Source organism: Marmota monax, unplaced genomic scaffold, assembly GCF_021218885.2.
Source record: "Marmota monax isolate L192 unplaced genomic scaffold, Marmota_monax_Labrador192_F-V1.1 WCK01_AAM20220418_F8-fsc00138, whole genome shotgun sequence".
NCBI lineage: Eukaryota > Metazoa > Chordata > Mammalia > Rodentia > Sciuridae > Marmota > Marmota monax.
The window spans coordinates 4,554,528-4,580,710 of record NW_026692763.1 but is presented as its reverse complement, the minus strand read 5'-3'; the positions used below and the strand labels follow the sequence as shown (position 1 = coordinate 4,580,710).

At 48.0% G+C, this 26,183-nt stretch overlaps 1 protein-coding gene across 5 annotated transcripts in view; it reads right to left on the bottom strand.

The window, feature by feature from the left end:
- Positions 1–25,733, bottom strand: part of Rap1gap2 (RAP1 GTPase activating protein 2) — a 208,584-nt gene extending 182,851 nt beyond the window's left edge. The window contains exon 1 of one of the 5 annotated variants that reach the window (XM_058580094.1): positions 25,631–25,733. Coding sequence is in view for 2 of the 5 variants with exons in the window: in XM_046446970.2 (XP_046302926.1) it covers positions 2,864–2,907 (44 nt within the window). In the remaining 3 variants the exon portion in view is untranslated. Of the gene's footprint in view, positions 1–2,863; positions 2,985–19,368; positions 19,515–25,630 lie in introns of those variants that run through there. The other 4 variants (XM_058580099.1, XM_058580093.1, XM_046446970.2 and 1 more) reach the window with 4 other exon arrangements.
- Positions 25,734–26,183: the final 450 nt, after the last annotated feature.

Sequence of the window (26,183 nt, the reverse complement as noted above, 5' to 3'; positions counted from 1 at the left end):
GTTCCCCACACACACCTCAGGTTAGCAGAAACTTTGAGCTGAGAGTAGGATCCTCTCTCTCTGAATAAGCTCCCGGCACCCTGTTCTCGGTGCCCAACAGCAAAACAATCTGCACCCTGAGTGTCCTTGGCCCATGTCCTTCCCAGTTTCTTCCCCTCACTCTGTCCTGGGGCCCCATCCTCTTGGATGAAGACCTCTTCCTCTCCCATTTAATCTTCCAGATCCCAGATCTGCCCAGGAGTCAGAACCCCACACCTACTGGAATATTCCTCCCATAATTACCCAATCACCACCCTAATAATAAGCTCTCACATCTTATGTTTTGTCTTTTATATATATATATATATATATATATATATATATATATATAAAATCTGTGCAGGGTTGAAGTTATTTTATACATATAATTTTTTGGTTATATATAGACATAATATCTTTATTTCATTTATATATTTTTACGTGGTGCTGAGGATCGAACCAGTGCCTCACACATGTAAGGCAAGCGCTCTACCACTGAGCCACCACCCCAGCCCCTCTCGTTTAATTTTTACAACAGCCCTGTGCTGTGGGGAAGGAAGAAATCTTCACTGACACATGGGGAAACTGAGACCCAAAGAGAGGAAGTGTCCCACTGAAGTTCCTCAATAGTCAAAGTGGAGCCAGTACAAGATCTTGGACTCCTTGTGTGTGCCCTCCTGGCTTCTGTCTGGTCAGCCTGACCTCTGCTGCCCACCAGCTCTCAGGGCCACAGCAGGCCCTATCCCTGAGCCCACAACCTAGTCTATCTGGCAACAGTCTGTCCACCAGGGTTCCCACGCTGATGTGTGGCCCCAGAACAGCAGGGCGTGTGGTTTGGGCAGGGCTAGGAGAGGAGATGGGGCACCGGCTTTGGGGAAGGAAGCCAAGTCCCTAACCCTCCTCCCTCCACTGACTCACTCTCACAATTAATTCTGCCTGAGGCCAATGGCTATGGACTGGTGATGGATGGAACTTTTAAAACATGCCCCCAAGATTCTCTTCACTGTCTAGAGGGACCAGAACTCCAAGAATCTGTAATTAGCTCCCCAAAAGCTGTGACATCCCCTCTTAGGTGACCATCATCCTTAGGCGATGCCCACACTGCTGCCCTACCCTTCCACCTCATCAGGAGGCCCCACCATCCCCTCAGACTTAGTGGGCCCCAACCCACCACCTAAAGCATGCAAAAACATCTCACCTAGTCAGCTCACAAGCACTTACTGAGCAGATGTGCCGTGCCAAGTGTCCAAGAGACCATGAATAAGATGGAATTGGGTCCACCCTCATGGAACCCAGCCTAGTAGTCACTGTAATCAGCACGTGGGGTCTCCTGGACATGCTAGGTCTCTTCCCCAACCTTCCTCTTTGCCTTCAAGGCAGCCCTGGGTGGCCATATTCATATCTCCCCCTCACCTAGCCAAGTTCATACCACAGGCTGAGATTTGCCTCAGGACTCTAGAACGCTGGGTCTCAATGCCCAGCACTGCAACATAGGAATGTGGGATTCACTTGGGACAAAACCAGACTGAGACCTGAATCTTGCAAAGGGAGCTTTCCAATGACAGTCCCACTGTGTGTGTCACACCTTGCAAAGAATGTTGGGCCTGGGAAGACATGATTCCATTGCCCAGGCAGGAATCCCAGCCCAGCCTCCCACATCCATCCCAGAGCAGGAAGCAGACTGTGTGATTCAAACCCAGACCCCACCATCAGGACCACAGCCTTTGGTCGAGGTATCAAGGAGAACCCATGAGCAGGCAAGCCACACTGCACCACCCATCTCATCCTCCTGTCCCATCTGCCAAACATGGATGCCCATAACCCCTGCCTGCAGGAGGATGGATGGTGAAAGGGAAATAAAAAGCCACACATATATGGAAGCATGTAATTAATTAGGGGGATAGAGTCCAACCCTTCTCAGCCCTCCTGTGCCTCCCCACCATCTTCTCCACCAGGACACCCCAGTCACCCTGCCCTAGCACCCTCCCCCAGGACCAGAAGCTGAAAGGAAACTGATAACAAAAACCACTAGGCTCTTTTCCCCAGCTGAGGAGAAGCTGTCAGCAGCTGGTAACCAGAGACAAGCCTTTGACCTCAGTCTCCCCATTTTCTGGCCCTCTGGAAAGGAAAGTGAAGCTCTCATGTTCCAGACAAAAGTTTAAAGGCAAAAGGTGTTCAGGCAGGAGACTGGACACAGACTGGCTTCTTAGGTTAGATGGAGTGAGAGTCAGGGGAGCGAGGCCTGTCCCCTCCTCTCACAGCTGACCCCCAGAGAGGAAGAAGCCCAGAGGAGGCCCTATTGTGGGGTTACAACACAGCACAGCAGGAGCACACACACACACACACACACACACACACACGAGACCAGAGATGCAGGCAGGCACCTGCTCCAAAACACACAGTACCCACGTGGTCACAGAGGGACATCCATCTAGCCAGGCACAAACCTCACTCACAACCACACGGAGTAGCAGCCAGGGTCACACATGCACAACTGCAAACACACACACATTCAGAAATAATCACAGACACGCACCTACATGGATGAGAACATACTGACAGAGACATGCATGTTCAACTAGTCACACACCCAAGCTGATGGCCAGCTCTGACCTGGATCCCCGGCAGAGTGTGCCCCTGGGACAGGGAGGAAAAGCTTACAGTCTCTGATGCCTCCAAGATCATCCATGCCTATTCCACCCAGACTTCTGAAAGTGCCCCCTGCAGATGCAGGTCTCAGGCACAACCTGATCCCCTGTTCCTCATAGGCAGCCAAGGCGCTCAATAGCACTCCACCTTCAAGTTCACTCCCAACCTTTCAACTGCCCTTTCCTCTGTCACCCACCATCCGAAGCCCCCAAAGGAGACGCTGCGTTTCCTGCCAAACATGGTGGTGGCTTCAGGGCTCCAGGTTCCCAGCGATGTCCCCCGGGCTGTAAGAAAGAGGGCCACAGCCGTGGTGCTGCTACAGGGTCAGAGGCCACAGCACAGGGCGGGGCACCGGGCATGGCACCTCCCTCCTCGCCTGCCCCCAACCAGAGTTTCCTGTGGGTGAGGCTGCAGGGCCGGGAGGTGTGTCCTGCCCTCCTGGAGGCACCAAAGCTGTCAAGGGAGGTCACAAAGGGCAGCTTCCCCACGCCCAGAGGAACCCACAGCTCCGGAAGGGGCTCAGCTGGCAGATTGCACCACTGCCACATTCGGCAGTGGGGCCCACACAGCCCCGGTTTCCCGGAACCCAAAGGAGGCCCAAGTGTTCCCACAACCACGCCTGGGAGGGACGGAGGGACCCAGCTGGAAGCCAGGAGCCCTGATGACTGGGGCCCCTCACACTCCCTGGGCCTTCCTGAGACAGGGACCTTCACCTGCTGCTCCACTGTGGCTCAGCACATCTCACTGCACCATCCACACACACGGACATAAGTACACACATGGGCACATCAGCATATGGGCACGCACACATGTGCATATATGTGCACAGGATGAAAAGGTACATATGGGCACACTCACATACATGTCATCAGACACCTGCACACTCGAGTTCAATCACGGCACACTCACATGTGCACAAATGCACGCTCACATGTAGGCCCACACAGACTTCAATGGAGTCAGCTACATGCTCCTCCCATTATTTACAAATGCCCACATAGACTTATGCACACACAAACACAGACAGAGGTGCTCATACATACACATCAACATACACATGCACACACTCGAGTGCACATGTGCCTGTGAACTGCCTTCGCATGCACACACAAACACACACACACACAGACACATATGTGTTCTCAGGCTCCTTTAAGCATGTAGTCAGAGGCCAGAGCATTGCCCAGCTTCTTACCAATTTGGGAACCAGAGGGCTAGTCCTCATTGCTGCATGCACCAGTGCTACCCATGTCAGTGACACAGTAGGTGCTCACAGATGACAGGCCCTCAGGGGGTATGGCACAGATACTACAGCAGAGAACAGGAAAGGTGGTCACTGATGGGGTGCCAGGACCCAGCCTGTTTTGCAGCAGTGGGGAGAAGGATATGAAGCCGCTGGAGCTGCTGCCACAGGCCTCTCCCTTTGGCCACCCTGCCTGCAGTGTCCTGTTGGGGGCCAACTGCCACTCTGGGAATCAAAGCCTCCGTGCTAAGGTACCAGGGGTCATCCCCAGGTCATGGACAAAGGGCTCAAGGATTTCAATTTTCTTGACTCCCCCACAACAGGGGACACCACAGTGGCCTCAAGCTGCACTCCAGATAGGCTGAGGGAACAGTTTCAGGGGCCCAGCCCAGGGCAGAGCTGGGGACTGGCTTCCTTCTCCAAGGCACCTGGTTCCCAGCAGAAGCCCAGAGGTCGTGGGTTCAGGCGTTTCCCACACCCACCTATGCCCCAGAAAAGGAAGGCTCACAGTTTGGATGGCTTCAGACCCCTGAGCTCCTAGTGAATGTCTACTCCCACGTCACCAGTGCATCTCACCCCTGCTGTGCTCATTGATGCTCAGGAAATGTTCAGCAAATCCCACAGATACTTCAGGTCCTGCCTGTCCTGCCTCCCTTTGGCCTCCCTCAGAGAAACACCTCTGTGCTCAATTCATCCCCAGGTCAGGAGGGATTCCTGGAGTCAACCAGTGCATCCACTCTCCTGGTCCCAGTGACAGGTTCAGAAGACCTAAGCAGACCACTAATACTCCCATGAGGCTCCTCCCAGCTTTCCCCATGGTTGCTAAACCACAGGACAGAAGCCTGGAGCTGTGAGGAATGCAGGAAAATTAAGCCAACCCCTAGGAGGGCATGGGAGAAAACAGGCAGACAGGGAAACACAAGAAAAATCCAGTCTTAAAGCATCATCTGAGCTCCTGGATTTAGTGGTGCTGGAAGCCAGATGACCCCTGAGTTCACAAGAACCAACAATCCATCCCCAGCCAGATGAGCTAGATTCCCCTCTCCCTCTACTGATGAAGTTCTAACAAAGAAAAAGGAGCTCACCAGGAGCAGTGGCCAATAATCCCAGCAACTCAGAAGGCTAAGGCAGGAAGATCATGATCATAAGTTCAAGGCCAACCTGGGCAACCTCATGCAACCCTGTCCTTAAAATAAAATTAAACAGGGTGTGTTGGCACACACCTATAATAGTGGCTCGGGAGATTGAGGCAGGAGGATCATGAGTTCAAAGCCAGCCTCAGCAACTTAGCAAGGCTCTAAGCAACTCAGTGAGACCTTGTCTCTAAATAAAATACCCCCCCAAAAAAAGGCTAAAGATGTGGCTCAATGGTTAAAAACCCCTGGGTTCAATCCCTGGTACCAAAAATAATTAATTAATTAATTAATTTAATCCCCAATACCAAAACATAAAGAAGGAAGGAAGGACATATAGACAGACAGATAAGAAGAAGAAAAAGCTTTACAAGTGAGAGTGGAGGTGAGAATGAACAGCTACCTGGTTACTCTGCCTGCTCCCTCTGCCAACTCCAATACCTCCTCCAGATCATACAGGGCACTAGGTGAAGAAGCACCAGGGTGAGCCAGACACAGCTCATGGCTGTGGCCAGGGGTTATTGCAGTGGGCGTGACATGGGTTACTGAGCACAGAATCCCTTCTGCAATTCCTTACTCTTTACTAATTAGAGGGACTTGGTGATGAGCCCATCTTTGGAGTGTCTGTTGATGAGCTTTCTTGTGTGAGGGAAAGAGATAGGATTATACTTGCCCCAGGCTGAGGCACAGCCCCCACCACACAGACCATGTGTGAACAATGTCCATCACACCTATTCCGGGGAAGAGGTGGCTGATAGATGCCCTCACAAAGGACCTCACAGTCTATGGAGACACTCAGGTATAAGGAGACCCAGACCAGGAAGGATCCAGACCCAAACATCTGGAAGGCAGCAGGGCAGCCTTGGGAGTAGGCAGGGAGCTTATTTCAAGGCCTCAGAAGCTGCCATCCTGAACTAATTTCTGCCACCTGGGATTCTGGTCCATGGCAGTCACAAAGGATACTTGGGGAGGGAATAGAACTCTCTGCATCCTGAACTTCCCCAATGCCACTGGGATCAGGAATAGGAAAGGCCAGATGGACCCAGAGTCCCTTCATCCCTAGGGTGAAGGTCTGAAGAGGGAGAAAGGAGGTTCCCACAAGGCTTTTCATTCTACTCCATGAGCTCCGGAAGTGGATGAGAGTCTGCTAGAGATTCTGCCTTGCTCAGCTCTGTCTCTCAAGCTCTGAGGCTGTGTGACCTCCAGCAAGTTATTGAACCTCTGTAGGTCTTGGGTATGGGTGGTTGCCGCCAATTTCACAGGGTTATCAATGAACGTAAGCACTTGGCACAGGGCTGCGGAAGCTGTTACAGTTACTCTGTATTATGATTCCGCCTCCGGCCTCAGTCCTGCTCAGCTTCCTGTCTGTCACCCCTTACTCTGCCTCTTCCGCGTGCAGGTGGGTGAGGAGGGGGCTGTAGTTCTCTGGGATGGACTGTGAGCCAAGAGAAAAGGGAAGCACTCTGTGAGCCAGCGCAGCTTCCTCCCAGATCTCAGCTGACTCAACAGCAAGCCCATTGGAGTGGAGGTGAGGATGAACTAAGGTGACAGGGGACCCAGGGGCAGCACCCATATCTGTGAGCTCAGAGCAGGTCAGCAGTGCCCTAACCTGTTAGCTCATTTCAGCCACCCATCTGCCACATTGAGATGTTGTCTCCTGTTATCCCCATGTTACAGATAGGGACAGGGAGGCTCACGGAGGTCTGGGTATCCTTTTACCTGAGTGTCTCCCTGCCAGTCCACACAATCAGCCCACCCCATGGTGACAGGGCTGACCTCAGCCACTGCTGCAGGATAATCTATACAGATAGGTATCAGCCACATTATCAAGCCCAGTCCACTGATTCTGAAACCTACACAAATGCATAATTTATGCAATGCCCACTTCACAGGTGGGAAAGCTAAGGCTCTGAAAGCAAAGCTCAAGAGAGAGGACAGAACAATTACAAAGTGAGCCACAGGAAGTGCCAAATCCCCCTAACATCTACCCAGTGGGTTCCTTCTCCCCCAAAGTTGCTCTTTAACCCAGCCCAGAGCCTGCTCTGGGTCACCAGTCACAAGGCCCAGCTCTCCTGGTGGAACCCGCAGGTGTTCCTGGAGGACTAGCCTAGGGCACAAGTTCCAGCCAAGGCCCCTGCCCCAGCCCCAGTCCCAGGGCAGGGCTAAATGGCAACCATTCTGCTTTAAAAAAGAGAAAAAAGGAAAGAAAGAAACTTTTAAAATAGTCTTTTACTAAAATATAAAATATTTGAAATGATTTTTTAAAATTTCAGTTACAGTGTCTATGGGCTTTTGAGACAGATGGAGCTAGGAAAGCTGGCTGCCATCAGAGGATAGGTGGCCTCGGTGCCCAGTCCCCTAGGACAGGAGGGAAGGAAGGGACAGTGTGGTTTCCTCTGCTTGGGCAGCTCAGACCTCACAGCCACCAGTAAGAGTCAAAAGATGAGACAAGCTCCTTTTCCAGACATGGGGATGAGACATTTACAGGAAGTTCAGGAAACAGATGCCCCTAGAAAAGTGGGCACTGGATCATTCAGTCTAGATGTTCCTCAATCCACACAGCATGATGGTACCAGAGCTGACCCCATGGAGCTCAGCACTCATCCCTGCTCTACTTTGAGCATGTCACCTACTCTTTTGAAGTTTCAGTCTACCATTCATCAAAGGGGAGACTTAGATTGGCCTCTACTCCCTTTATAAGCCAGGTGAGGATAAGGACAACAGCAGAAAAAGCCACTGTGATCTCCAGGGAAACAAGAGCACAGTGGGCATGCAAAGCAGCAACCCCAACTCTGTTAGGAATCCACACCTCGGAGTCAAGACAAAATAGCACCACGCATCGGCACAGTGCTTTCCAGTCCATGGGTCACTTCTGTGTACCCTTCTTGGAGGCCAGAATGAATGGTCCAGTACATAAGTTCTGGAAAGCAAGATGATGACAAAAAATAAATAAATAAATAAATAACTGCAAAAAAACTGCTTGTGAAAACTGGGTTCTAAGAGCAGAACCCAGACATTCCAGGATTGCACACTTCCTTCTTATCTATTCAGTATAGCCAGTCTACCAAGTCACTAGCAATGCATGGCTGTGGGCTAAAGAGGTGACAATTGTTACCACAATTTATTTTTTTATTTTTTTTAATATTTATTTTTTAGTTTTCGGCGAACACAACATCTTTGTTTGTATGTGGTGCTGAGGATTGAACCTGGGCCGCACACATGCCAGGCGAGCACGCTACTGCTTGAGCCACATCTCCAGCCCTGTTACCACAATTTAAAATTTTTAAATAACAATAATAAGGTATTATCATTTTTACCCACCAGATAATAAAGGTTAAAGAAAACCAACCTTGAGGATATAAGGAAACAGGCAAATCATTAGAGTATAGGATGGGTAAATTTATGTGTCAACTTGACTGGACTAAGAGATGTCCAGAGAGCTGGTAACGCAGTATGTCAGGGTGTGCCCATGAGGATATTTCTAGGTAAGGTTAGCATTTGAATTGGTAGACTAAGATCACCTTCAGCAATGTGGGTGGGCATCATCCAATCCATTGAGGGCCTGAATAGAATTAAAAGGTGGAGGAAGAGAACATTCATTGTCTGCTTGAGCTGAGACATTGATCTTCTTTGACATCAGCACTCCTAGGCTGGGCCTCAGGACTTAGACTGGAATGATATCATTGGCTTTCCTGGGTCTCTGACTTGCAGAGGACAGATCCTGGGACTTCTCAACCTCCATAATCACATGAGCCAATCCCTCACAAATCTCTTTCTATAAACATGTATGAATGCATGTATGTGTATATATGGATAGATAGATACAGATAGATACAGATATAGATATATAGGTATAGATAGCCTATTTATTCTGTTTCTCTGGAGAACTCTGACTCAGAATCTATTAGAATGTTATGTCCCCACACCTTTGTGTCCACAATTTTGTTTTTAGAAATTTATCACACAGGTTAACTGATAGAAGCTAACAAGATGTATGCATACATATTTTAATCATTTAATCATAATATTTTAATTATAGCATTGTTTGTAATAGCAATACCAAAAATAAGCTAAATAGCCATTTTCTGGGCACTAATTACATTGTGAAATAAACATACAATGGAATACCAGTAACCATGGAAAATAATACATAGAACTTATATATGTTAATATAGAAAGATATCCTAAAAATTCAAATTTTAAAAAAGACCCAGAATAGCCCTATAGTTTAAATAAATCCCATTAGTTTAAATAAATACGTAACTTCTTATAGATGACTAGGAAATTTATGGAAAGAAACATAAGTAATGGTCCAAGCTTGGTTACCTCTAAAGAGCAGGACTGGAACTGCAAATCCAGAGAGAATGAACTTTTCACAGTATGTCCTTTTATGCTGCCTTTTTAAAACCATGGGTATTTATAGTTTGGAAAAAATATTAAATAAATGGATGGATCTATCTTTAAAAAAGAAAAAAAGAAGCTAGAAAGGTTCATTTCTTTCAACCCTTCTTAAAACCACTGATCCCAATCCTGATTCCACCTCTGTACCCTAGGTGGAGTCTGTATTTACCCCGAAAGGAAGGACAAACCTCTCTCACTGATTCCAGATGGTTCTGCCATCTACTCTACTTTCAAATAAAGAGTTTGTTTCAACCCTAAATAAGAAAACTAGAAGGGGACCAGAATACTACTTTGTTAGATAGAATAGAAGATATGAATCAGAATCCTTAAAAAGGTATATGTCAAGCCAGGTGCAGTGGCATGTGCCTAAACTCCCAGCTACTTGAAAGGCTGAGGTAGGAGGATCACTTGAGCACAGGAGTTCAAGGCCAATCTGGATATCATAATAAGACCCCACCTTGGGGGAAAAAATGTGCATGCTAACAGGGCTTTTAGAATATAAGTCATGGCCTGTTTTTTAGTTTGGATGTTACTTTTATATAAATGTGTCAAGTTTGTGGAAATCCATCAACCTGTACACTTAAAATGTGTATACTTCTCTATAGGTATATTATGCTTCAATAAAAAGTTTTTAAAAATATGCATGCCTTTTGACCTAGCAATTCCATTTCCAATTCTACTTCATCCTAAGGGGGAAAAACTCAAAGAAAAATGCAAAGTCATACTTTCCAGTTCTCCATCACATTGTTGTCAAAACTGTGAAGGAATGGAAACAAGACTTAAAGGGCAGGCTAAAGAATTACAACACCGTACATGTCAGTCAATATAAAGTAGGTGCAGAAGTACTATATATGCAATGACTTGGGAAAATAGTAAAGGTCAATTTCAGGGTGGAATAAAATAAGCTAAATCACATGGTCTGGACCATAGTATTAAGCAGGTGGGATTATGGATCATGACTTTTTTTTCTTCTGTTTTGTTTTCCCCATAAGCTTTCTGAAATGAGCAAGCCTTACTTTTAATTACTTTTGTAATTAGAAAAATAATAATAAGGTTGTAGCTCAGTAGTACAGCGTTTGCCTAGCATGCGTGAGGCACTGGGTTAGATTCTCAGTACCCCATATATATAAATAAATAAATGGTAAAAAGAAAGAAAGAAAAAATAATAATAATAATAATAAATACTCTTTAATGGCAAATAAAAGAAAGCATAAGATAAAAAAAGGGGACAGGCCCAGAGTTATAAAATAGGTTCTCAAATATCCTGGGGGATTGGGAATGTAGCTCTGTGATACAGCATATGCTTAGCATGTAGTAAGCTGTAGGTTCAATCTCCAGCATCCATCAATGTTTCAAAAGCACTGGAAGAATTCTTTGGGGCTTGAAGAGCATGGGTTCACACACCGGCCCTGCAGCTTGCCAGTGGTGTGATCTTGGGCAAGGTCCTTAACCTATCTGTACCTTAAACATCCATCCCATCTATAAAGTGGGGATAATTAATGATAGTACCTCCTTCATAGAGTAATTAGTAGGAAAATCAGTTAAAACATGCTAAGCCTTCAAAGTCGTGCCTGGCACAAACCTGTAAACGTGTCAGCGAATGTGACTGCTAAAATTCTGATTCCATTATTCTGAGATGGCACCAGGGACTCATCCTGATGATTCTGATCTAGTAAGAAACACTAGAATGAAATACACTATGATATTCCCGTTATCATTTCCTGTAGTTATCCAAAGGAAGGCTTGGACACTTGGGACTGCTTGAAAGAATTCTCACTAAAGGGGATCACAGGACCAGCTCTTTGCCCTCCCTCTATTTGCCCACCCCCATCCAGCTGGGTCAGTCCCAACCTTCCTCTAACCTAGCAGAGCATCCGGGTACTTCCCTCATAGGATGGGACAGAAGGTGTGCATTAGCTCCCTCTACAGGCAAGTTTGGGTAGTGCAAGAAGAAAAAATTTCCATTTCTATTTCTAGGATGGCAGCCATATTGCCCTCTGGAAAAAGGAACTGAGATATGAGAGAAATTCTCCCTGTTGCAAAAAATAAGCAACAACCACCTGGTGTTGGAACCAGCCTTAGTTCTGACACTAAATGTCACTGTGAGGAAACCACTGAAACTCTCTCAACCTCCAATTTTTCATCTGTGCAGAATAACTTAATTTTTGGAGAGCCTCCCATGAATCAGAGAGGTCATACTTTCTACTTCATTTGACCCTTCCCACAACCATATTCACTTTCCTGTTGAGGAACTGGAGCTTCAGAGGTCACAGGACTTGTGGGTGTCAGTAGCAGAATTCAAACCTAGAGCACCTTCTTTGAACCCTTTTGCCATTCTTGTAGGGAAGACTCCTAGCAGAGAAGGGATTGGAGGTGAGACACTAATAGGCTGGACTCCATCATACCCCAAGATTCTCCCTGGGGCCCCATCAATGCCCAGATGAACAGTGGCCCCAATCTGGGCTAGGATAAGCAAACCCTGAGATTCCTCTCCAAAGTCTGGCAAACTGGCTGAAGGCTCATGCATCTGACAGATGAAAGGGACTCAGGTGGAGGCAGGCAGTGGGAACAGAAGGAGAGGCAAGGAGCTCCCCAGACATTTGGGGAAAAAAAAAAGGCTCGCAACTCAAAAACAGAATGTTCATGATTCATTCATCTGATCTGATTTCCCTGGATAAAGATGAGGGAGCTAGTAGGGCTTACCCCAGCCCCAGACCAGAATAGTTCTGCTAGAGCCCCAGCCTCGAGACATCTGTATCAACACCTGACCCTTGTCCATCAGAAGCAAGCAGGGCTAACTTGGAAGAGACAATAAATTGAGACAGAAAAGGCCTTTTCCATGCAGGTTCTCCCTTCCCTCCCCATTACAGGTATCATACTTGGGAGGGTTCTGTATAGTAAAGTGCTTCCCATATTATACAACAATAAGAGAGGAATTGGGGCAGACCTTATAGTTTGATGAAAACCTGGACCAAGGGAAAAGTTTCATTTCCCATTATTCAAATGCAAAAACTAAACTTGAAATGTGTGAAAGAAAAAAAAAACAGAAGAAAAGAAAACCTGGCCAAAGGCTCCCCCATGGCCAGGGGTATCTGTGGATAAAAAGTACTACTGATAAAGAAAGAACTTTATGGGGTAAAAATCACATACTGATAGTGTCTCCATTTCCCAGATGACTTAGTAATATCCTAAAGATCACAATCCAAGTAAATGACTTGAACTGTATTTTCCGAAGATTGTATTTGTCATGCCATCCATACTTTATCTCTCATCCCATGTGCTCTTCTTATCATGTGATGTTGACACCCCTCCATTGAGAGATGGAGTCTGTTTGTTCCCCCTTGGATCTATGAGGGTCTGTGAGTATGACAGAAGTGAGGCTGCACCATTTCCAAGGCTAAGTAAGAACATAAAATAACCAGGCACACCTGTAATCCCAACAACTCAGGAGGTTGAGGCGTGAGGATCACAAGTTCAAGGCCAGCCTCGGCCACTTAGTGAAGCCCTATGCAACTTAACGAGATCCTGTCTCAAAGGGTCTGGGATTTAACAGCTCAGTGGTAAAGCAGCCATGGGTTCAATCTTCAGTATTGCAAAAAAAAAAAGAAAGAAAGAAAGAAGAAAAGAAAGCATGAAATAGTTTCTGCCTGTCTCTCTCTCTCTCTCTCTCTCTGTCTCTCGGAATATTTATCCCTTTTCTCAGTCACCATGATGAGAGGAAGCCCATACTAACATACAAGTGGAACACATAAAGGGGCCCACATGGAGAGGAACCAAGACCCTAAGCCAAGAGCCAGCTTCAAATGCCAGACCTGAATAACAACAGCCTTTGGCTGATTCTACTTGAACAACCCAGGATTACACTGAATGGAGAAGATATTAGTTATACCCACCAAGCCCTGTTCAGACTGCAAATTCATGGGCAAAATAAAGGTTCCTATAGTTATAAGCCATAAGTTTCTGGATGGTTTATTATGCAGCATTAGCTACCTGGAACAGTGACAGAGCCAGGACTTGAACCAAGCAAGAACCTGTGCCTCTGGCCCTTCTGCAGTGATTCCTGCTATGAGAGACAGTACAAAAGAAGGGTCTAGAGCTTGGGCCTGGAGTCCAATCTATCTTCATCTATTAATTCATCAAATCTTTATTACATCTCTACTATGTTCTAGGCTCCCTGTTCATTCTGAGGATATTTAAATGAACAGACAGGCAGACTCTGGCTGAGGGATGAGGAGGCAAGAGATAAAAGAGGGATAACATTAGGCATATATTCACAATAAGGAGATATGACCCAAAGGGGACCAGATTGAGAAGGCCTGTTTAGAGGGGACAGTCTATCTGAGGAGGAGATGGCAAGGACAAGATAGATGCAAATAGGGAAGAAGGGAGGGAATAACAGCAAGTATCAGAAACAAATCTGGGTTAATTTTCTGGCTCTATCACTTATTAGCTTTGTGGCCTTGTGGAAGTAACCTCCACTCACTCGTAATATAGGGATTTCCCCCCCCCCTTTTTTTTTACTGGGGATTTAATCCAGGGATGCTCAACTACTGAGCCACATCCCACCCCTTTTTTATTTTGAGACAGGACCTCTCTAAGTTGCTTAGAACCTCTCTGATTGCTGAGGCTGGCCTTGAACTTGAAATCTTCCTGCCTCAGCCTCCAAAGCTTCTGGGATTACAGGCATGCACCACTACACCCAGCTGTGGACGCTTTTTCATATATATATTTAGTGGGGATTAAACCCAGGGGCACTCTACCATCCCAGCCATTTTCATTCTTTGTGACAAGGTCTAGCTAAGTTGCTGAAGCTGGCCTCGAACTTGCAATCCTCCTGCCCCAGCACCCCTGAATCATTGGAATTCCATGCATGCATCACCACACCTGGCAAAAATAGGGATGGTTTTAGAACCCACCTCATAGCATTGTTATTCTCATAAGCGAGGGGTGTTCTGCAGAGTAAGTGAGCTAATACATGTATAGTATGTGGTCCAGAGCCTGGCATAGGGATTGCTGCATAAATATCAATGATATGCATAGCCGAGTTCAAGGAGTCTTCCTCCAGCAGCATTGGTGCCCAGGCCACTAAGGGTGGGTCAAGTGGATGGGTGGCAGGAGCAACAGTTCTCTGAAGCATGTTTCTGCCCAGCCCCTGTAGCCACCCCTGACTTATCCCCTTAACACGGGGCTCACATCCATCCCCCTCAAAGCTCAGGAGCATGGGACTGAAGGTTGGATGGGTAGTCCTTCCTCAGTCCCTACCCCAAAAGCAATGGACACCCACACATTCAAGGGAGAGAAGTGGCTTCCTCAAGGCAAAGGAAGGGACAGGGTTAAAAAGCCTGGAGAGAGAGCAGAACTGGGCAGGGCAGAAGACTCAGAGAGCCTCAGGGAGCCAGGAACCCTGCTAGGATAAAGTAGCACCTGCCACGCACACAGGCATACCCTCCAGGACCCTGGAGAGCGCCAAGCTGGTGATAAACACTTGCATCCAGAAAAAAAGGTACCTACGAACATGCCAGAGAGCACAACAGTCACAAACAGAAACGTGTTCCGTGGGACCACACAGAGATGTACAGAGAGCAATCGAGCAGCATGACCTCCAGGAACGCACATGTGTGTCAAGCACAGATGTGCTCACACCCACAAGCACATCTTGGTCGGCCTGACTTGCTGCCACTCCCCTCCTGCTCTTACTCTGGGTCACCTGACCATCAGGGCCCTGGCTGTACCAAGGTCCTCCAGGTGCTGACACCTGCTGTCATCTGCTGACCCAGACCAAGCAGGGCAACAGCCAGCCAGCCAGCATGATCCAGGAAGGAGACTGGCAATCCTGGATCTGAACTAAGGAAGGAGATGAGATGTAATCTGGCCTGAAGAGCAACATCCAAGGCAGAACCCAAGCCTAGGCAGGACTGGGGGGCTCTTCACAGACTCCACTTCAGGCTGGGTCTCTCAAAAGCACAATCCTTGCCTTGGCATCCCACCTGTCTTGGGAGGATGCTATGGCTGCTTTGCATGGTGAGCAGATGGGCAGAAATCTTTTTATCCCCATCTGGAAGCCCTGAAGAGTGGTAGCAAACAGAGAAAGACAAAAACTCAAAACACATACACACATATACACACACGTGCACACAAAGTGCAGATGGCAGGATGAGATCAGGTATGAGGTAGGATTTCCCACCGGAGACACACCAAAGCTCTGAAAGAGGTGTGGGCAAGAAGAGCGTGTCATCCACTAGATGCTACTTTAAAACGGGAATAGACTGAAAGGGTGGTATTATTATTTTTTTAACTAAACTTGTTGTTGTTGTTGTTGTTGTTATTTGGTAATGGGGATTGAACCTAGGGGCACTCAACCACTGAGCCACATCCCCAGCCCTTTTTATATTTTATTTAGAGACAGGATCTCTCTAAGTTGCTTAGAGCCTCACTAAGTTGCTGAGGCTGACTCTGAACTCACGATCCTCCTGCCTCAGCCTCTGGGAAGGGGGGAGGGAATGACAGCAAGTATCAGAAACAGATCTGGGTTAATTTTCTGGCTCTATCTCTTATTAGCTTTGTGGCCTTGTGGAAGTAACCTGCCACTGGGATTGCAGGCATGAGCCACCATGCCCGGCACTAAACTTACTAAGAAAAAAAAGCACCCCAAGTTGCAGAGGCCAAAATACTCTTTATATGACTGTAAATGAAGACCACACCTCACCAGCCTCAGTGAGATATGACCTTGTCTACAGGTCTACAGTGACCTTTGTATTGCCAGCCCAAACCACCTGTGCATGAGCAAGAAAAAGCTGGATACCTTCCCTACTGTGTGATCTCTCCTAAGGGGGTGGCATGTTGCTCAGAGATAGGAAAGGGTAGGGAAACAAGGGCCACCTGGTACCATGGCAACAGGCCTTGGCCGAGGCGACTTCTCCAGACGCTGCTCATAACAGGACCTAAGTGTTTGCAGACAGATTGCATCTCCCCTGTCAAAGAAGGTGGTAGCCCAGGAGGAGCAGGTGAACACACTGGAAAAACAAATGAGGAAGTTTGTGGGTGCTGGATCTTGAATATGAAGTCTGCTCTGGCTTATATCCTAGGACCCCTCAACTAACCCTCAACCACTGCTTCCCTTCCCTTCCCTTCCCTCCTGCACTCCATCACTCTCCCTCAGACCCAGACACCTCTAACCCCAGGCACCAAGGCGGCCACCTCACCCCTGAGCCCCGCTTCCTCCATCATTCTTGAGCATCTTCTGCCGACCGGCTCTCCTCTCCCTTCCTGCTAGGTATTTTCTCCATCCCTCCCCCACCTCCCTGCCCTGTCCTTCCCACTGACTGTAGCCCAGACCAGTGCCCACGACCATCTGCCAGCTCCAAACGCCAGCATCCACCCTCCCTCTGCTCCTCCTTCAAGCACCTGCTTCTGAGCTGCCTTCTCCCTTCATCCTCCTCTGCCAACTGCTGGGCTCCTGTGTCCTCCAGGAACTGACCAGGTTATGAGTCTGGCCCTTGAGCTCCCAATTCTACAAACAGGAGGACTCTTTAGAGGTTATCTTATCCTATATTCTCCTCCACTTGAGTGAATGAATAACTGCTCCACTAGAACCTGTCATCTTCCCAGCTACACAGAACTGCTTCATTAGGGAGCCCTTCACTAAACACCCACCCATTACCACCATGTTCAAAAAGTCTTAGTTCACACTCACAACACCCACATAAGGAAACAGAGGATCAGGAGAAGTTAGGTAACTTGCCCAAGGTTACTCAGTGTTTTGGACACTTCAGTGTGCCACTTCCAACCTTCTCAGTCCCTCTAGCCACTTCTGCAATGACCAGTCCCCCGCAGGCTCTGAATGGCATCTTACAAGTAAAATGCAACATAGCTTCATGTATCCTGAACCAGGCCTTCTTTGAAGTTTGCAGATAGCACAGAAAGCCACTTCAGTCACACACCTGTGCAATCTGGAGGCACATCCATGGAACCACTTCTGTCCAGCAGGGAACACTATTAACAGATAAATGCTTCCCTGCTTCTCTCCCTGACAGAGCTCCTCAGGAGCCCACCAGGATCAAATGTGGTGATAATTAAAATTGTACCTCCTTGTTTCACTCTTCTTTCTCTCCTTGCCCCTGCCCCTTGCTTCCTGAGATGACTTCTCAAATAAACGCACACAAGCCTTTCTCCAAGAGAATGCAAGTGGACACAGTGAGGAAGTAGTGCAGCTGGGATTCAAACCCAAGTCTGAGTGACAACACACTGTCACCAGGAGAGTGGTTAAGCTTTCATGCTTACCATCGTGCCATGCTGCCACCACCACCATCCATGTCAGGGCTCCTTTCCCTCAAGGTTTAAATCATTCTGGGCCACTGTGGCTTTGCCACACTGACCAGAGTGGGTCACGGGGAAAAAGGGAAAGAAGACTGTGAGTGTGCCTCCCTCAAGAGGATCCTCTTCTCTGGAATTGAAGCCCAGTCCTGACAAATTATCTCAATATCCTGGGCTGAGCAGATGTCCCATTGGACATGCCCTGGCCCTACCCAATCTTAGCATCTGCCTCCACCCAGAAGCAACAACCACAGAAGGTCTTCAGCTCCAGTCCCCCATCCCCCCCCAATCAGGCCCTTCAAGGCCCATCCCTCCCCCAGTTCTCAACATCTGGCACAGAAGGGACTTCCAGCAGTTTCCCAAAGCCCATGCAGCCAGATTTAGCAGATACCCTTTGCCACCCTTGGACTGAGGAAACCTAGTACCCTTGCTAGGAGGCAAGGGCAGAGCCTTCCCCAACTCCTGCCCAAGTCACAAAGATGTGCTAGGACTTTCCTGAGGAAAATCACAACCCAGGACCTCACAGGCCCTGAGTCACTCCCTGTCTCCCAGCCCCAGACAGCTGTGTGAGCTTTCTGTTTACTCCTCTCCTGCCTGCACCGCCCCCCCCCCCGCCGCACTCCCCCCTCATGCACAGCAGAAAGAACAGGAGGGCGAGAGAGCAGAGCCTCCTCTCTCTCCATGGGAAACTGAGGCCTGTGGGGTTCAAGGAAGAGCTTTAGGGTTACAAGGCATGAAAAGAAACCAAGAACTCTGATGCTTGACCCAGGACAACCCTAATATTCTCCATGGAGGCTGCTCCAGTGGGGCTCACTATCAGAAGCAGATCCCCGAATTCAGAGCCCAAATCCCACTTGCATGTAAATGTCCTTCAGGTTTGTTAAGAAGGGTGAAAGGGGAGCTATAGAGGAAAGAAAGGTATCCCTCAATCAGCTCCTAGATCCAGACACATAGCATCCAGTGGTGGTAAAGTCAAAGTGGAGTCTACACAGACTCCCAAAGTCCCCTAAACACCTGCCCTGGACCCCCATCCAGGATGGCACCCACCACACCCACCCATACAAGACCTCTGAATATGAGCATCAGGCTGGAGACTGGCCTTGCCCCAAAGGTCCATGAAGGCCTCTCAGCCAGCAACCCCCATCCTAGTTGCCTTCCCTGCAACAGGCACAGGTTGGAGTGAGGATGGGCTGTGGCTGGTACCCTTTCCAGTCTTCCTGGGGTTCCTGGCTTTTTTCCTTCTACCGCCACCTGTAAACACCCACGTCTGACCTCCATCTCGGTCAGCTTCTCTAGCCAGACTCTGACGCGGGCTAACCAACATCTCACTCACGCACACACACCCCTCTGCATTGATGTATGTGGGGTGCCCCACCCGGCAGGGATTTCTGAGGACAGTCACCCCACCTCCCAAACATAACCCCATACACTGAATTGCTCTTTGGGATCACAACACAGAGCTCACACCGGCCATACGTGCTGGATATTGCTTTGCAATACACGCATCCACACTCACAGCGTACACTCCTATTCCACGCTTGATCACACCCAGGACTCTCGTCCAGATCCAGGCTGACTATGGAATTACACCCCAGCCCGGAAGCCACTGACCTCGCTCCCCGACGTGGACGGAATGTCAACAGTCAGTCCTGGCTGCTCACCCAGCCAGCGCGCAGAGAACGGCGCGTCTAGCCCTCTCCATCCGGACCCAAGCCCCCTCCTTCTCGGCGCCGGGGTTCCCTCGCAGCCCGCCCAGTCGCGTGCACCGTCACCGCGGCGCGCACACGCGCACACCCGGCCGGCGGCTGGAAACGCACAAAGCTGCGCCCTCCTCCCGCCTGCAGCCGCTCGCACACCTGGCGGGCGCGTCCCCAGCTTCCGGAGTCGCGCACTCGCATCCACAGTCTGCTCTGGTGGGACCCCAGGGTCCTCCCGCTGCCGCCGCTGCCCGTGCCTATTTCGGGCTCCAGGTCCTCGAGGCAACACCGCCCGGATCCGCGCCCTGGTCCGGGTGGTGCCCACTCCAGCTTTCCCAGCGTGGCTGCCGGGCTGCTACTGGAGAGGGGCAGGGAGGCGGGCGCCGGAGGCGGCGAGGGCATAGGGTCGGGGTGCAGTGGGTCCTGAGCCCCGCGCGCGCCATGGGGACGCTGCTGTCTCCGCCACCAGGGGACTACCCGAGGCAGCTCCTCAGGAACAAAGGCGTGGGGCGGGGCAGGCGCGCCCAGGGGGCCTAGGGAAGAGAAGGAAAAAGAAGCCCACCTGCCCACAGAGGTTGCTGGAGGATGGGGCGCTGGACGGTGGGAATCAGAGGTGCAGAGTTCCGGGTCTATTGAGGAAGACACTCTGGGGCTCTCCTGGGAACCCCTTCTGGGGATATAGAGCTATAGGAACTTGGAAGTGGGGAAGGGGGGCTCAAGAACTGCCAGAACCCCTGAAGTTTACCCCTGCTGTGGACCTGGCAGCCTGAAGCTCTCATTCATTCACTCCACAGACACCTGCCCAGCTTCTGCCAAACCAAAGATGCTCCTGAACTTGAAGGGGTTGAAGAGAGGAAGGGTCCTCTAGCCAACCTTGGGATGCTTAGGTCTCTTCCATAGTAACTCCCCGCGGTGGGCATCCTCCATGACTTGCACACCTCTAGTGATTGAGCACCTCACTCCTTCAGGGGACAGCACACGGTCCTTATGCAGCTGTAAACATTGGAAAGCCCTTCCTTTGATTGAAGGGAAATCTTCCTTACTTCAGTCTGCTGGTCATGACCTCACTTTATGCTGACCACAGTGACTTTCTGCCTCTAGAATATACCTAGGGTCTTGCGCTTGCTATCCCCACTGCTGGGATACCTTTCCACCCCACATCCTGTGCTCCTCCAGCCCTATTTGCACTTCTCACCAGCACCTTCTCCATATGGCTGCCCTCTAGGACTCAGCTCACATGTCACTTTCGGAGAGAAGCCTTCCTCCTCTTCCAAAGTCCCCACACACCCACTGGTCACTCCTTATCTTGATGCTCTGTTTTAGTTTTTTTTTTTTGTTTTGTTTTGTTTTTGTTTTTGTTTTTGTTTTTTTTGAGCAATCTGATCCTCTTGGGAATGATGATCCTCTGGTCATCTCTCTTGTTTTCATGTTTACGTGTTGGTGATCTGTCTCCCACTGGAATATGTCCCATACAGGCAGTACCCTTGTCTGTTTTGAGGATCGTATAACCTCAAGGCCCGACCCAGATCAGGATTACAATGGACAGTTGCAGAAGGAAGTGAGGCAGAGAAGAATGTGGGGTGGGGGCGGGAAAGAAAGGAGGGAGGGAGGAATGGTCAGCCCACAAGCTGAGTTCTTTCAGCAACCATTCTTGAAATGCAAAGTGCCCAGCCATTCTAAGCTCCAGGCACTGGGTCTAACAGAGGAAAGGTGCTCAATCACTGCTCACCAAAAATAATAATAATAATAATACAATAGGGATAAGGAGTTCTTAGTCTTCTGAGCCTCAGAAGAGCAGGACCTTTCCTTCCTCACTCTGGACTCTGCCCTGAGCACTTCAACCCCAAGATTCCAGTGTTTTCTTTGGTAAGCCCCTACAACATAGGGCCATACCCAAGCTTCTACTCAATCAGAACTCCTCAGACAACTCTGATTCTCTAGCACTTCTGCCTAGATGCAGACTAGATTAGAGGCCAACTTTGATTTCTTTTTATCTCTGTTAAGGTGTATCTACAGTAGTCCCCTTTATCCTTGGTGGTATGTTTCAAGGCCCCCACGCCCAGTGGATTCCTAAAACCAGGTATGTTAGCAAACCCTATAGATGCTATGGTTTGTCCTGTAAAGACAGTACCTGAATTAATGATGGATCCACTTACAAGTTGTCAATATTAGGTTAGGAGAACATGAAAATGATAAACATTCAGTAGACACTAAACTGATTTCTGAATTTTGATTTTTTTCCCCAAATTGGCAATATTCCATAAGATACACTCTTGAGAATCTGGACAGTAGCAGTGAAACATAACTCCCAGGGGGCTACACAATCACAAGGATAAACAAATGATACATACAGTGTACAGTGTTGCTAGCATTTTAAAATATATTTTAGTGGTCAATAGACATTTTTTTTATTTATATGTGATGCTGAGAATCAAACTCAGTGCCTCACACATGCTAGGCAAGCTCTCTACCACTGAACCACAACCCAATCCCTGCTAGCATTTTTTAATATAGGCATTCATAAATTACATAAGATAGTCAACATTTTATAGGCTTTGTATCAGAGGACTTTGTCCAACTGTAGGAAAATATAAGTTGTTTTGTTTTGTTTTGTTTTGTTACTAGAGATTGAACCAAGAGGCACTTTACTACTGAGCCTCATCCCCAGCCCTTTCTTTTTTTGAGACAGTGACTCACTCAGTTGCTTTGGGCCCTGCTAAATTGCTGAAGCTGGCCTCAAACTTGGGATCCTCCTGCCTCAGCCTCCAGAGTCACTGGGATTACAGGTGTGTGCCACCAACCCCAGCAGATATAAGTATTTTGAGATAAGTAAGCTATGATATTTAGTAGGTTAGGTGCATTAAATGCATTTTCAACTAATGATGAGTTTATTTGGATTAACCCCATCATGGGTTGAGGAGCATCTGTATATACATAACAACGATGACGTTGGTAACTTTTATCTTTTCACTTAAAGGAAGCACATTAAGGCTTCACTTTGTCATATCCAAATTGCCAACATCACTACTTTGGCACTTTCAAGCTATTATTAAGTAAAATAAGGATTACCTAAACACAAGCACTGAAATAGTGAGACAGTTGATCAGATAACCAAAATAGTTACAAATAGGCAGGTAGTGTGTACATTGTGGATACACTAGACAAGAGATGATTCACATCCCAAGTGGGGCAGAGTAGAATGAGGTGACAATTCATCAGGCTACTCAGAATAGCACACAATTTAAAATTTATGAATTGATTGCTTCTGGAATTTTCCATTTAATATTTTCAGACTGTTTAGCTGTGAGTAACTAAAACTGTGGAAAGTGACACCACAAATAAGGGGAACCTACAGTACTAGACTTGAACCCCAAATCCAGCTTCTAGGGTATCTGGGGTCCCAATCCTGCCATCTTGCCTTGGTATGCTGCTCAGTTTCCAGCCATCAACAATATCACTAGCAGGCCGTACACAGCCTTCCTCAAGCACTGATAAACACACTGAGCAGGATTTAGCTGCCCACTCATCAACCTCCTCAGCCGTGCCATCCCCCAGCCCACATTCCTCTGTGTCACCTGCAGTGCTTTGACAGGAATAAAAGAACAAATTTTTTTGCAGAAACTCATAACCACTATCTCCTGCTGCACCACACCCAATCCAATTTCAAGTCTAGAAAATTAATCAGAAAAGCACATAAGCTTCCCCAGCAGGGCAGATTCTCAGGGAATTCACATGATGCTAATGATCATCCACCTCTTCCCTAAGTATTCCCAAACCATCTCTTTATTTTATTTTATTTTATGTTTTGGTACCAGGGGTTGAACCCAGGGACACTTAACCACTGGGCCACATCCCCAGACCTTTCTTATATTTTATTTTGAGACAGGGTCTCACTAAGTTGCTTAAGGCCTCACTAAGTTACTGAGGCTGGCTTTGAACTGGTGATCCTCCTGCCTCAGCCTCCTGAACCACTAGGATTACTGGTGTGCACAACTGTGCCTGGCTCAAACCATCTCTTAATAATAGGCTCTGAAACTTGATCAGAAATGATACTCAGCCCTCTTATTCATGGTTTTTGGATGGCACCTTCTCCTTCGTGGAGACAGAAATTATCTTCTCCATCTCCTACCTTCAGGCACACAGTTTATGCTCCAAGCCAGCATGTGTAGGGGTTGCAAGCACTGCTGCTTACTAGCTGTCACTTAACCTGTTTCTCACTTTCATCATCAGAAAAATAGGGAGAACAATAGTACCCAGATGGTAGTATTGCTATAAAGATTAAAACAACTTATTCCTGCAAAGAATTTACAACATGACACATAATAAGCATTTTAAAAAATCACAAAATTTTATCAAAAAATAAGTACTGTCACTGAGCGGACACCTCATCCTGTCCCCAGGGATGCAGCCTTCCCAAGAATGCAATTTGAAATTATTTCAAATGATTCCAGCCTGTTTTCTGACTGTTCTCTGGCTCATAAAACACAGCAGCTCAGTTAGCCTCAGACTGCCTTCATGGGCAGCCAGTCCCACCCTCCTCCTTGTCCCTTACTATCACCTTGGGCAGTTTTAAAGAGCCCACCTTACCTCCTACCAGCCTTCCTTCAAGTTCAAAGCCAACATTCTGTCTGTGTGTAGTTCATTCAGTAACTACTTAATGAGCTCCTTCCTTGGGCCACACACTGTGCTAGAGCACAAGGAAGAACAAGATAGAAAAGTCCCTGCCCCAGAGAGCTTATGGACAAATAAGATAGTTGCACAGTCACTAGAGCTTTGAAGGGAAGTCAGATGGCAATCGGCATGCCTCAAGTCAGATGGCAATCAGCATGCAGAAAGGCTTTGCAGGTTGCCTGAAACTAAATCAAATTGCACTCCAATCATGTCCACATCTCTCCAGAGTGCTCCCAGGCAGCTACACTAGCCTCTTTCTCCTTCCCTGCAAGCAGTCACAACTGTACACTTGGAATTTTATTTTTGTATATTTCCCAATACTCTTGCCTCAAGCTTTTGGGTTTTTTCCTGTCTTTACAGTATTTGAAATCTGCTCTCTGGAGTCCAGGGGACTTCTATAAATAACAAAAATTCTGAGGTGGCCTGAGTCACCTCTTCCAGAGTTCCTGTCACTTCTGCATCTTCATTTGACTAATTCTTCCTCACTGGTCAGAACCAGGTCCAGGGTGGCCACCTACCTTACTGCTTCCAGAATCTTCTGAAACTGTCAATGAGACAAGAGAGAGTAGATGCACTGTGCTTTGTTATAAAAGACTCCTGACAGATGGTAGGAGAGATGACATCTCTCACCACTGCTAAACCTTATTCCTGGGTTCAGTTTGGGAAGCTGCCATAAGAGCATGTGGCCTCTAAGTCACATCCCTTCCTTTCATTTTTTTGTTCAACCATTCCTGGAAGAGAAACTTCTGTCAAGACTGCTAACACTGGTCACACCTGTCCACAGTGGTAGAAGAAAAGTGAGCGGGGGCCTGGAAGCTAGAATCTGAGTAGGGAAAGGCCCTCACCTCCCAGCCCTCCACCAAGACTCAAGATCCCAGCTGGATTCTCTGGCAAAAAGGAGAAGGCATGCAAGAAAAGCAGGACTGGATTTACCAAGGTCAAATTGAGGGCTACCCAGCAAATTTGCCAACTACCCTTTCTCTTAAAGAGGGTCCAGCCAGGCGCGATAGTGCATGCCTGTAATCCCAGTGGCTTGGGAAGCTGAAGCAGGAGGATCACGAGTTCAAAGCCAGCCTCAGCAAAAGCAAGGCACTAAGCAACTCAGTGAGACTATGTCTCTAAATTTAAAAAAAAAAAAAATTTAAAAAGGCTGGAAATGTGGCTCAGTGGTCAAGTGCCCCTGAGTTCAATCCCTGATACCCCCTACCAAAAAAAAAAAGGGGTCCAACTGATCCACAGGCATGAGAAATCTCTGGAGGCACCATTCACTGGAGACTCATGATCTCCCACTTTACAGAATAGAAATCAGAGGCAGTAAGTTGCCTCTAATCACTTAGTAGTTAGACCAGCACCCTGGACCTTTGGAAGCCTCTCCATCACTAAGGGCAAAGTTTACCACTGTAGATTTAAGGACCAGTGTTAGCTGGCTGCATAAACACCAGCTGGGGTAGAATGGGGGCTAGACCTAGGTCATTGAATGAAGAGAAGGGCAGAAGTTCCTTTACCTGGAGGGAGACTCAAGGTCGGCACGGCTGAGGATGCGGTGCTGCTGTGGGCTATAGAGCCACTGGAAGGCTGTCAGTGTCCTTTCCTCAATTCGAAACCGCCCTTCCTGCACATACCTGTAAACAAGACACAAAAGAGTGAGGAGGTGGGCAGGATTCTGCAGAGTTCTTTGGGGAGTCAGCCCTGCTTGCTGGAGAAGGAAAGCCAACAGGTACCTGTCTCCAAATACTCCTCCCCACTGCTGATCTGAAAAGCTATCCAAAAGCTGTTGCTGAAGTTGGGTCACTTGGAGGGGTAAGTTCCCTGTCACTAGAGGTATGTAAACAAGAGAGCAGGCAGGAGATTCCAGCATCAGATGAGGGTTCAGATTCCAAGACCAAGACCCTAGACTTCATCCCACAAAGGGAGAAGGGTAGCCCTGAAGTGGGGCTCAGGAATCAGCAATGGTCAGGTCTTCCAGATCTCAAGACTCTCTCACAAGGTCCTGGCTGCTCTCCAGAAGGATCAGGGAAGCTGGACTGAGCAAAGTAAACACAAAGGGAAGGTGGCCTC